Source organism: Mustelus asterias, unplaced genomic scaffold (genome assembly GCF_964213995.1).
Source record: "Mustelus asterias unplaced genomic scaffold, sMusAst1.hap1.1 HAP1_SCAFFOLD_4803, whole genome shotgun sequence".
Taxonomy (NCBI): domain Eukaryota; kingdom Metazoa; phylum Chordata; class Chondrichthyes; order Carcharhiniformes; family Triakidae; genus Mustelus; species Mustelus asterias.
The window spans coordinates 2,224-13,279 of NW_027594746.1; the positions used below are offsets into that span (position 1 = coordinate 2,224).

Genomic DNA, 11,056 nt, shown 5'->3' on the forward strand with positions numbered 1-11,056 from the left:
GGTAGTGCGGCGACCAGAACTGGACGCAGTACTCCAAATGCGGCCTAACCAGCCTTCTATACAGCTGCATCATCAGACTTTTATACCCCATCCTATAAAAGACCACCTTCTGGAGGGGGTGACTAGGGGAAGGGGGAACAGATGCTCCACCCAGCCAGTGATGCACACGGCCCGCGAGTGAAAAATCCGTGCGCACTCGGAGTGCCCCCAACTCGCCCCAGCAGCTTCTGGAGCGGCGGGGTCGGGGGTGGGACTGTCCCAGCGACCTTCCCCACACATCCCAGGGGCAAATACGTCTGCAAATCTGCCGCCGCCCCCTCGGGGTGGGCCCCCCCCCGGCCCGGGACCGGCCGCGGGTCTCCTGTTTCTAACCGGTGCTCCCCGAGCGAGCGGCGGGGACACTCACCGTCTTGCTGTTTGAAGGGGTGGAAGAGAACCACGTCAGTGGCGTGGTTGAGCCCCGACGTCAGGGTGTGCACCTGATCGTGGCCGAACTTGTGCACTCTGAAGATGACGTTATTGATGTAGGTCACTCCGTAAATGTGGTCCTCAAAGATATCGATGCTGAACGGGTGGCTCAGGCCTGGGGAGAGAGGGAGGAAGGAGAGATCGAACGTTACCCAGAGAGAGAGAGGGAGGGACGGGGCGAGGGGGACGGGGCGAGGGGGACGGGGCGAGGGGGACGGGGCGAGGGGGACGGGGCGAGGGGGACGGGGCGAGGGGGACGGGGCGAGGGGGAGAGGGGGACGGGGCGAGGGGGAGAGGGGGACGGGGCGAGGGGGAGAGGGGGACGGGGCGAGGGGGAGAGAGGGACGGGGCGAGGGGGAGAGAGGGACGGGGCGAGGGGGAGAGAGGGACGGGGCGAGGGGGAGAGAGGGACGGGGCGAGGGGGAGAGAGGGACGGGGCGAGGGGGAGAGAGGGACGGGGCGAGGGGGAGAGAGGGACGGGGCGAGGGGGAGAGAGGGACGGGGCGAGGGAGAGAGAGGGACGGGGCGAGGGGGAGAGAGGGACGGGGCGAGGGGGAGAGAGGGACGGGGCGAGGGGGAGAGAGGGACGGGGCGAGGGGGAGAGAGGGACGGGGCGAGGGGGAGAGAGGGACGGGGCGAGGGGGAGAGAGGGACGGGGCGAGGGGGAGAGAGGGACGGGGCGAGGGGGAGAGAGGGACGGGGCGAGGGGGAGAGAGGGACGGGGCGAGGGGGAGAGAGGGACGGGGCGAGGGGGAGAGAGGGACGGGGCGAGGGGGAGAGAGGGACGGGGCGAGGGAGAGAGAGGGACGGGGCGAGGGAGAGAGAGGGACGGGGCGAGGGAGAGAGAGGGACGGGGCGAGGGAGAGAGAGGGACGGGGCGAGGGAGAGAGAGGGACGGGGCGAGGGAGAGAGAGGGACGGGGCGAGGGAGAGAGAGGGACGGGGCGAGGGAGAGAGAGGGACGGGGCGAGGGAGAGAGAGGGACGGGGCGAGGGAGAGAGAGGGACGGGGCGAGGGAGAGAGAGGGACGGGGCGAGGGGGAGAGAGGGACGGGGCGAGGGGGAGAGAGGGACGGGGCGAGGGGGAGAGAGGGACGGGGCGAGGGGGAGAGAGGGACGGGGCGAGGGGGAGAGAGGGACGGGGCGAGGGAGAGAGAGGGACGGGGCGAGGGAGAGAGAGGGACGGGGCGAGGGAGAGAGAGGGACGGGGCGAGGGAGAGAGAGGGACGGGGCGAGGGAGAGAGAGGGACGGGGCGAGGGAGAGAGAGGGACGGGGCGAGGGAGAGAGAGGGACGGGGCGAGGGAGAGAGAGGGACGGGGCGAGGGAGAGAGAGGGACGGGGCGAGGGAGAGAGAGGGACGGGGCGAGGGGGACGGGGCGAGGGGGACGGGGCGAGGGGGACGGGGCGAGGGGGACGGGGCGAACGGGGCGAGGGGGACGGGGCGAGGGGGACGGGGCGAGGGGGACGGGGCGAGGGGGACGGGGCGAGGGGGACGGGGCGAGGGGGACGGGGCGAGGGGGACGGGGCGAGGGGGACGGGGCGAGGGGGCGACACAGAGAGAGGGGGCGACACAGAGAGAGGGAGCGACACAGAGAGAGGGAGCGACACAGCGAGAGGGGGCGACACAGAGAGAGGGGGCGACACAGAGAGAGGGGGCGACACAGAGAGAGGGGGCGACACCGAGAGAGGGGGCGACACCGAGAGAGGGGGCGACACAGAGAGAGGGAGCGACACAGAGAGAGGGGGCGACACAGAGAGAGGGGGCGACTCAGAGAGAGGGGGCGACACAGAGAGAGGGAGCGACACAGAGAGAGGGAGCGACACAGAGAGAGGGAGCGACACAGAGAGAGGGAGCGACACAGAGAGAGGGAGCGACACAGAGAGAGGGGGCGACACAGAGAGAGGGGGCGACACAGAGAGAGGGGGCGACACAGAGAGAGGGGGCGACACAGAGAGAGGGGGCGACACAGAGAGAGGGGGCGACACAGAGAGAGGGGGCGACACAGAGAGAGGGGGCGACACAGAGAGAGGGGGCGACACAGAGAGAGGGGGCGACACAGAGAGAGGGGGCGACACAGAGAGAGGGGGCGACACAGAGAGAGGGGGCGACACAGAGAGAGGGGGCGACACAGAGAGAGGGGGCGACACAGAGAGAGGGGGCGACACAGAGAGAGGGGGCGACACAGAGAGAGGGGGCGACACAGAGAGAGGGGGCGACACAGAGAGAGGGGGCGACACAGAGAGAGGGGGCGACACAGAGAGAGGGGGCGACACAGAGAGAGGGGGCGACACAGAGAGAGGGGGCGACACAGAGAGAGGGGGCGACACAGAGAGAGGGGGCGACACAGAGAGAGGGGGCGACACAGAGAGAGGGGGCGACACAGAGAGAGGGGGCGACACAGAGAGAGGGGGCGACACAGAGAGAGGAGGCGACACAGAGAGAGGGAGCGACACAGAGAGAGGGAGCGACACAGAGAGAGGGAGCGACACAGAGAGAGGGAGCGACACAGAGAGAGGGGGCGACACAGAGAGAGGGGGCGACACAGAGAGAGGAGGCGACACAGAGAGAGGGAGCGACACAGAGAGAGGGAGCGACACAGAGAGAGGGAGCGACACAGAGAGAGGGAGCGACACAGAGAGAGGGAGCGACACAGAGAGGGGGAGCGACACAGAGAGGGGGAGCGACACAGAGAGGGGGGAGTGGGACATTGGAGAGAGTGGTACCTTGTTTGGCGTCGATTGCAACCACAGGGTCATTCCCGTCAAGACGCACACTGCCGATGACAGACAGCTTAGCATCAGCCCAATATAATCGCTGATTGAAATAATCCACAGCCAGACCTGAGCAGAGGAGAGGGAGGAGAGATCATCCACAGGTTCCTCAAACACATCACCCAACCTCTGGAACCACCGCGCCATCGCAGGGAGTTCCAGAGAGATTCATTCCCTCAGCACTGACCCTCCCACAGTGCGACGCTCCCTCAGCACCGACCCTCCCACAGTGCGGCGCACCCTCAGCACTGACCCTCCCACAGTGCGACGCTCCCTCAGCACCGACCCTCCCACAGTGCGGCGCTCCCTCAGCACTGACCCTCCCACACAGTGCGGCGCTCCCTCAGCACCGACCCTCCCACAGTGCGGCGCTCCCTCAGCACTGACCCTCCCACAGTGCGGCGCTCCCTCAGCACTGACCCTCCCGCAGTGCGGCGCTCCCTCAGCACTGACACTCCCACAGTGCGGCGCTCCCTCAGCGCCGACCCTCCCACAGTGCGGCGCTCCCTCAGCACTGACCGTCCCACAGCGCGGCGCTCCCTCAGCATCGACCCTCCCACACAGTGCGGCGCTCCCTCAGCACTGACCCTCCCACAGTGCGGCGCTCCCTCAGCACTGACCCTCCCACAGTGCGGCGCTCCCTCGGCACCGACCCTCCCACACAGTGCGGCGCTCCCTCAGCACTGACCCTCCCACACAGTGCGGCGCTCCCTCAGCACTGACCCTCCCACAGTGCGGCGCTCCCTCGGCACTGACCCTCCCACACAGTGCGGCGCTCCCTCAGCACCGACCCTCCCACAGTGCGGCGCTCCCTCAGCACTGACCCTCCCACAGTGCGCCGCTCCCTCAGCACTGACCCTCCCACAGTGCGGCGCTCCCTCAGCACCGACCCTCCCACAGTGCGGCGCTCCCTCGGCACCGACCCTCCCACACTGTGGCGCTCCCTCAGCACCGACCCTCCCACAGTGTGGCGCTCCCTCAGCACCGACCCTCCCACAGTGCGGCGCTCCCTCAGCACCGACCCTCCCACACAGTGCGGCGCTCCCTCAGCACTGACCCTCCCACACAGTGCGGCGCTCCCTCAGCACTGACCCTCCCACACAGTGCGGCGCTCCCTCAGCACCGACCCTCCCACACAGTGCGGCGCTCCCTCAGCACTGACCCTCCCACACAGTGCGGCGCTCCCTCAGCACTGACCCTCCCACACAGTGCGTCAGTGGACCATTCTCTCGCCCGCCCCGTGCGTTACCTGTTGGCCACTGGAGATTGTTTTCAACGAGGGTCCGCCTCAGAGTTCCATCCATCGATGCCTTCTCAATCTTCGGATGATTTCCCCAATCCGACCAATACATCGTCCTGTTCGGGAAGAGATGCCGTTAGTTTTGGGGGGGGGGGGGGGGGGGAGACAGTGGGGGTGTCCCCGGGCCCAGAGGGAATAGTGACAGAAGGTGAAGTCACACGGGATCGGAGGAGAGTTGGCAAGACGGATACAGAACTGGCTTGGCCGCGGGAACATGAAAGATAGGAGCAGGAGGAGGCCATTCGGCCCTGCTCCCCCATCCATCACCGTCACGGCTGACCATCCAACCCAACAGCCTAATCCTGCTTTCCCCCTTTGATCCCCGTTTGCCCCCCAAGTGTGACACCCAGCCCCCTCTTGAATACATTCAACGTTTTTGGCATCAACTCCTTCCTGTGGGAATGAATTCCTCAGGCTCAGCGGGTGAGGAAATATCTCCCCACCCCCGTCCTAAATGGTCTACCCCCAATCAAGAACAAAGAACAGTACAGCACAGGGAAACAGGCCCTTCGGCCCTTCAAGCCTGTGCCGCTCCTTGGTCCAACTAGACCAATCGTTTGTACCCCTCCATTCCCAGGCTGCTCATGTGACTATCCGGGTAAGTCTTAAACGATGTCAGCGTGCCTGCCTCCACCACCCTACTTGGCAGCGCATTCCAGGCCCCCACCACCCTCTGTGTAAAAAAACGTCCCTCTGATATCTGAGTTATACCTCGCCCCTCTCACCTTGAGCCCGTGACCCCTCGTGATTGTCACCTCCGACCTGGGAAAAAGCTTCCCACCGCTCACCCTATCTATCCCCTTCATAATCTTGTACACCTCTATTAGATCTCCCCTCATTCCCCGTCTTTCCAGGGAGAACAACCCCAGTTTACCCAATCTCCCCTCATAACTAAGCCCCTCCATACCAGGCAACATCCTGGTAAACCTCCTCTGCACTCTCTCCAATGCCTCCACGTCCTTCTGGTAGTGCGGCGACCAGAACTGGACGCAGTACTCCAAATGTGGCCTAACCAGCGTTCTATACAGCTGCATCATCAGACCCCAACTTTTATACTCTATACCCCGTCCTATAAAGGCAAGCATGCCTTCTTCACCACCTTCTCCACCTGTGTTGCCACCTTCAAGGATTTGTGGACTTGCACACCCAGGTCCCTCTGTGTTTCTATACTCCTGATGACTCTGCCATTTATTGTACAACTCCTCCCTACATTAATTCTCAGACTGTGACCCCCCCTGGTTCTGGACTCCCCCCACCATCGGGAACATCCTCCCTGCATCTACCCTGTCCAGTCCTGTTAGAATTTTATAAGTCTCTATGAGATCCCCCCCTCTGAACTCCAGTGAAAACAATCCTAACCTGGTCAATCTCTCCTCATACATCAGTCCCCCCGGGGAATCAGCCTGGTAAACCTTCGCTGCGCTCCCTCGAGAGCAGGAACATCCTTCCTCAGAAAAGGAGACCAGAACTGCGCACAATACTCTGGGTGTGGCCTCACCAAGGCCCTGTGTAATTGCAACAACACATCCCTCTGCTCCTGTACTCCAAACCTCTCGCAATGAAGACCAACGTACCTTCTTCACCGCCTGCTGCACCCGCATGCTTACCCTCAGCGACTGGGTGCACCAGGACACCCAGGTCATAGGGTCGTAGAGGTTTACAGCATGGAAACAGGCCCTTCGGCCCAACTTGTCCATACCGCCCCCCCCCCTTCTTTAACCCCTGAGCTGATCCCAATTGCCTGCGTTTGGCCAATTTCCCTCTATACCCATGTAACTGTCTAAAAGACAAAATTGTACCCGCCTCTACTACAGCCTCTGGCAGCTCGTTCCAGACACTCACCACCCTCCGGACACTCCCCGCTCCCAATTCACAGCCATTCACGTCATCATCTTCCTTCCGGTCTTTGCTTCCAAACCTCACATTTATCCAAATTATACAGCCATCCGCCAATCCACCCTAACCTACACATCTTTGGGACACTAAGGGGCAATTTAGCATGGCCAATCCACCCTAACCTACACATCTTTGGACACTAAGGGGCAATTTAGCATGGCCAATCCCCCTAACCTACACATCTTTGGACACTAAGGGGCAATTTAGCATGGCCAATCCCCCTAACCTACACATCTTTGGACACTAAGGGACAATTTAGCATGGCCAATCCACCTAACATACACATCTTTGGACACTAAGGGACAATTTAGCATGGCCAATCCACCCTAACCTACACATCTTTGGACACTAAGGGACAATTTAGCACGGCCAATCCACCTAACCTACACATCTTTGGACACTAAGGGACAATTTAGCATGGCCAATCCCCCTAACCTGCACATCTTTGGACACTAAGGGGCAATTTAGCATGGCCAATCCACCCTAACCTACACATCTTTGGACACTAAGGGACAATTTAGCATGGCCAATCCACCCTAACCTGCACATCTTTGGACACTAAGGGACAATTTAGCATGGCCAATCCACCCTAACCTACACATCTTTGGACACTAAGGGACAATTTAGCATGGCCAATCCCCCTAACCTACACATCTTTGGACACTAAGGGACAATTTAGCATGGCCAATCCACCTAACCTACACATCTTTGGACACTAAGGGGCAATTTAGCATGGCCAATCCACCCTAACCTACACATCTCTGGACACTAAGGGACAATTTAGCATGGCCAATCCACCCTAACCTACACATCTTTGGACACTAAGGGACAATTTAGCATGGCCAATCCACCCTAACCTACACATCTCTGGACACTAAGGGACAATTTAGCATGGCCAATCCACCCTAACCTACACATCTTTGGACACTAAGGGGCAATTTAGCATGGCCAATCCACCCTAACCTACACATCTTTGGACACTAAGGGGCAATTTAGCATGGCCAATCCACCCTAACCTACACATCTTTGGGACACTAAGGGAGAATTTAGCACGGCCAATCCATTGAACCTGCACATCTTCCGGACTGTGGGAGGAAACCGGAGCACCCGGAGGAAACCCACGCAGACACGGGGAGAACGCGCAGACTCCGCACAGACGGTAACCCAAGGCTAGGAATCGAACCCGGGTCTCTGGTGCCGTGAGGCAGCAATGCTAACCCACTGTGCCACCCACATTGCTGTGGATCTGGAGTCACATGTAGGCCAGACCAGGGTACGGACGGCAGATTTCCTTCCCTAAAGGGGAACCAGATGGGTTTTTCCCCACAATGGGTCATCAGTAGATTCTTAATCCCAGATATTTTTTATTGAATTCAAATCCCCACCAATCTGCCGTGGGCGGGATTCGAACCCGGGTCCCCAGAACATTAGCTGAGTTTCTGGGTTAACAGTCTGGCGATAAGACCACGAGGACATCAACTCCCCAGGGACGATCCTTTAGAACAGAGATGAGGAGGAATTTCCTCAGCCAGAGAGTGGTGAATCTGTGGAACTCTTTGCCGCAGAAGGCTGTGGAGGCCAGGTCATTGAGTGTCTTTAAGACAGAGATAGATAGGTTCTTGATTAAAAAGGGGATCAGGGGGTTATGGGGAAAAGGCAGGAGAATGGGGATGGGAAAAATATCAGTTCCGGTCTCCCTATCCCTCGGTTAGACCCACACTCGGAGCACCGTGCACAGTTCTGGTCTCCCTATCCCTCGGTTAGACCCACACTCGGAGCACCGTGCACAGTTCCCGTCTCCCTATCCCTCGGTTAGACCCACACTCGGAGCACCGTGCACAGTTCCGGTCTCCCTATCCCTCGGTTAGACCCACACTCGGAGCACCGTGCACAGTTCCGGTCTCCCTATCCCTCGGTTAGACCCACACTCGGAGCACCGTGCACAGTTCCAGTCTCCCTATCCCTCGGTTAGACCCACGCTCGGAGCACCGTGCACAGTTCCACTCTCCCTATCCCTCGGTTAGACCCACACTCGGAGCACCGTGCACAGTTCCGGTCTCCCTATCCCTCGGTTAGACCCACACTCGGAGCACCGTGCACAGTTCCAGTCTCCCTATCCCTCGGTTAGACCCACACTCGGAGCACCGTGCACAGTTCCAGTCTCCCTATCCCCTCGGTTAGACCCACACTCGGAGCACCGTGCACAGTTCCGGTCTCCCTATCCCTCGGTTAGACCCACACTCGGAGCACCGTGCACAGTTCCCATCTCCCTATCCCTCGGTTCGACCCACACTCGGAGCACCGTGCACAGTTCCGGTCTCCCTATCCCTCGGTTAGACCCACACTCGGAGCACCGTGCACAGTTCCCGTCTCCCTATCCCTCGGTTCGACCCACACTCGGAGCACCGTGCACAGTTCCCGTCTCCCTATCCCTCGGTTCGACCCACACTCGGAGCACCGTGCACAGTTCCCGTCTCCCTATCCCTCGGTTCGACCCACACTCGGAGCACCGTGCACAGTTCCGGCCTCCCCATCCCTCAGCGGGACTCACCCTCGCAGTGGATCCACCACGACCGCGTGCGGCTCATCGATCATTCCGGATATGAGCGTCTTCCGGTTCTCCCCGCGGATCTGAGACACTTCGATGACGTCGCGCCCGGAATCGGTCCAGTAAATATTCCCCGCCACCCAGTCCACCGCGATTCCCCGAGGCATTTTCAGCCCGGGTATCTGTGGGGCGAATAAAAAGAGCCCTCAGCGCGGGGGGAGGACCAGAGGCAGCGAGGTGAGGATGCACAGGGGACTGGGCAGGGGGAGAAGAGGGGCAGGGAGAGAGGGGGGTAGGAAGGGAGAGAGGGGCAGGGAGAGAGGGGCAGGAAGAGAGGGGCAGGGAGAGAGGGGCAGGGAGAGAGGGGCAGGGAGAGAGGGGCAGAGAGAGAGGGGCAGGGAGAGAGGGGCAGGGAGAGAGGGGCAGGGAGAGAGGGGCAGGGAGAGAGGGGCAGGGAGAGAGGGGCAGGGAGAGAGGGGCAGGGAGAGAGGGGCAGGGAGAGAGGGGCAGGGAGAGAGGGGCAGGGAGAGAGGGGCAGGGAGAGAGGGGCAGGGAGAGAGAGGGGCAGGGAGAGAGGAGCAGGGAGAGAGGGGCAGGGAGAGAGGGGCAGGGAGAGAGGGGCAGGGAGAGAAGGGCAGGGAGAGAGGGGCAGGGAGAGAGGGGCAGGGAGAGAGGGGCAGGGAGAGAGGGGCAGGGAGAGAGGGGCAGGGAGAGAGGGGCAGGGAGAGAGGGGTAGGAAGGGAGAGAGGGGCAGGGAGAGAGGGGCAGGGAGAGAGGGGCAGGGAGAGAGGGGCAGGGAGAGAGGGGCAGGGAGAGAGGGGCAGGGAGAGAGGGGCAGGGAGAGAGGGGCAGGGAGAGAGGGGCAGGGAGAGAGGGGCAGGGAGAGAGGGGTAGGAAGGGAGAGAGGGGCAGGGAGAGAGGGGCAGGGAGAGAGGGGCAGGGAGAGAGGGGCAGGGAGAGAGGGGCAGGGAGAGAGGGGCAGGGAGAGAGGGGCAGGGAGAGAGGGGCAGGGAGAGAGGGGCAGGGAGAGAGGGGCAGGGAGAGAGGGGCAGGGAGAGAGGGGCAGGGAGAGAGGGGCAGGGAGAGAGGGACAGGGAGAGAGGGGCAGGGAGAGAGGGGCAGGGAGAGAGGGGCAGGGGGAGAGGGGCAGGGGGAGCAGAGGGGCAGGGAGAGAGAGGGGCAGGGAGAGAGAGGGGCAGGGAGAGAGGAGCAGGGAGAGAGGGGCAGGGAGAGAGGGGCAGGGAGAGAGGGGCAGGGAGAGAGGGGCAGGGGGAGAGGGGCAGGGGGAGCAGAGGGGCAGGGAGAGCAGAGGGGCAGGGAGAGAGAGGGGCAGGGAGAGAGAGGGGCAGGGAGAGAGGAGCAGGGAGAGAGGGGCAGGGAGAGAGGGGCAGGGAGAGAGGGGCAGGGAGAAGGGGCAGGGAGAGAGGGGCAGGGAGAGAGGGGCAGGGAGAGAGGGGCAGGGAGAGAGGGGTAGGAAGGGAGAGGGGTAGGAAGGGAGAGTGGTAGGAAGGGAGAGGGGTAGGGGGAGCAGAGGGGGACAGGGAGGTAGAACAAAGAACAATACAGCACAGGAAACAGGCCCTTCGGCCCCTCCAAGCCCGTGCCGCTCCCTGGTCCAAACTAGACCATTCTTTTGTATCCCTCCATTCCCACTCCGTTCATGTGGCTATCTAGATAAGTCTTAAACGTTCCCAGTGTGTCCGCCTCCACCACCTTGCCCGGCAGCGCATTCCAGGCCCCCACCACCCTCTGTGTAAAATACGTCCCCCTGACATCTGTGTTAAACCTCCCCCCGCTCACCTTGAACCCGTGACCCCTTTGTGTTCGTCACCTCCGACCTGGGGAAAAGCTTCCCACCGTTCACCCTATCTATGCCTTTCAGAATTTTATACACCTCTATTAGGTCACCCCTCATCCTCCGTCTTTCCAGGGAGAACAACCCCAGTTTACCCAATCTCTCCTCATAGCTAAGCCCCTCCATACCAGGCAACATCCTGGTAAACCTCCTCTGCACTCTCTCCAAAGCCTCCACGTCCTTCTGGTAGTGCGGCGACCAGAACTGGACGCAGTATT

At 61.9% G+C, this 11,056-nt stretch overlaps 1 protein-coding gene across 1 annotated transcript; it reads right to left on the reverse strand.

Moving 5' to 3' along the window:
• Nucleotides 1–406: 406 nt before the first annotated feature.
• On the reverse strand, nucleotides 407–9,158 carry LOC144491239 (low-density lipoprotein receptor-related protein 1-like; the record flags this gene model as incomplete). The annotated part of the gene is made up of 4 exons (XM_078208921.1): nucleotides 8,987–9,158; nucleotides 4,489–4,595; nucleotides 3,192–3,308; nucleotides 407–583 (listed from the first exon to the last, which is right to left on the reverse strand). Coding segments are annotated over exons 1-4 (565 nt in total), but the record flags the coding sequence as incomplete, so codon positions are not given.
• Between the last annotated feature and the right edge of the window lie 1,898 nt (nucleotides 9,159–11,056).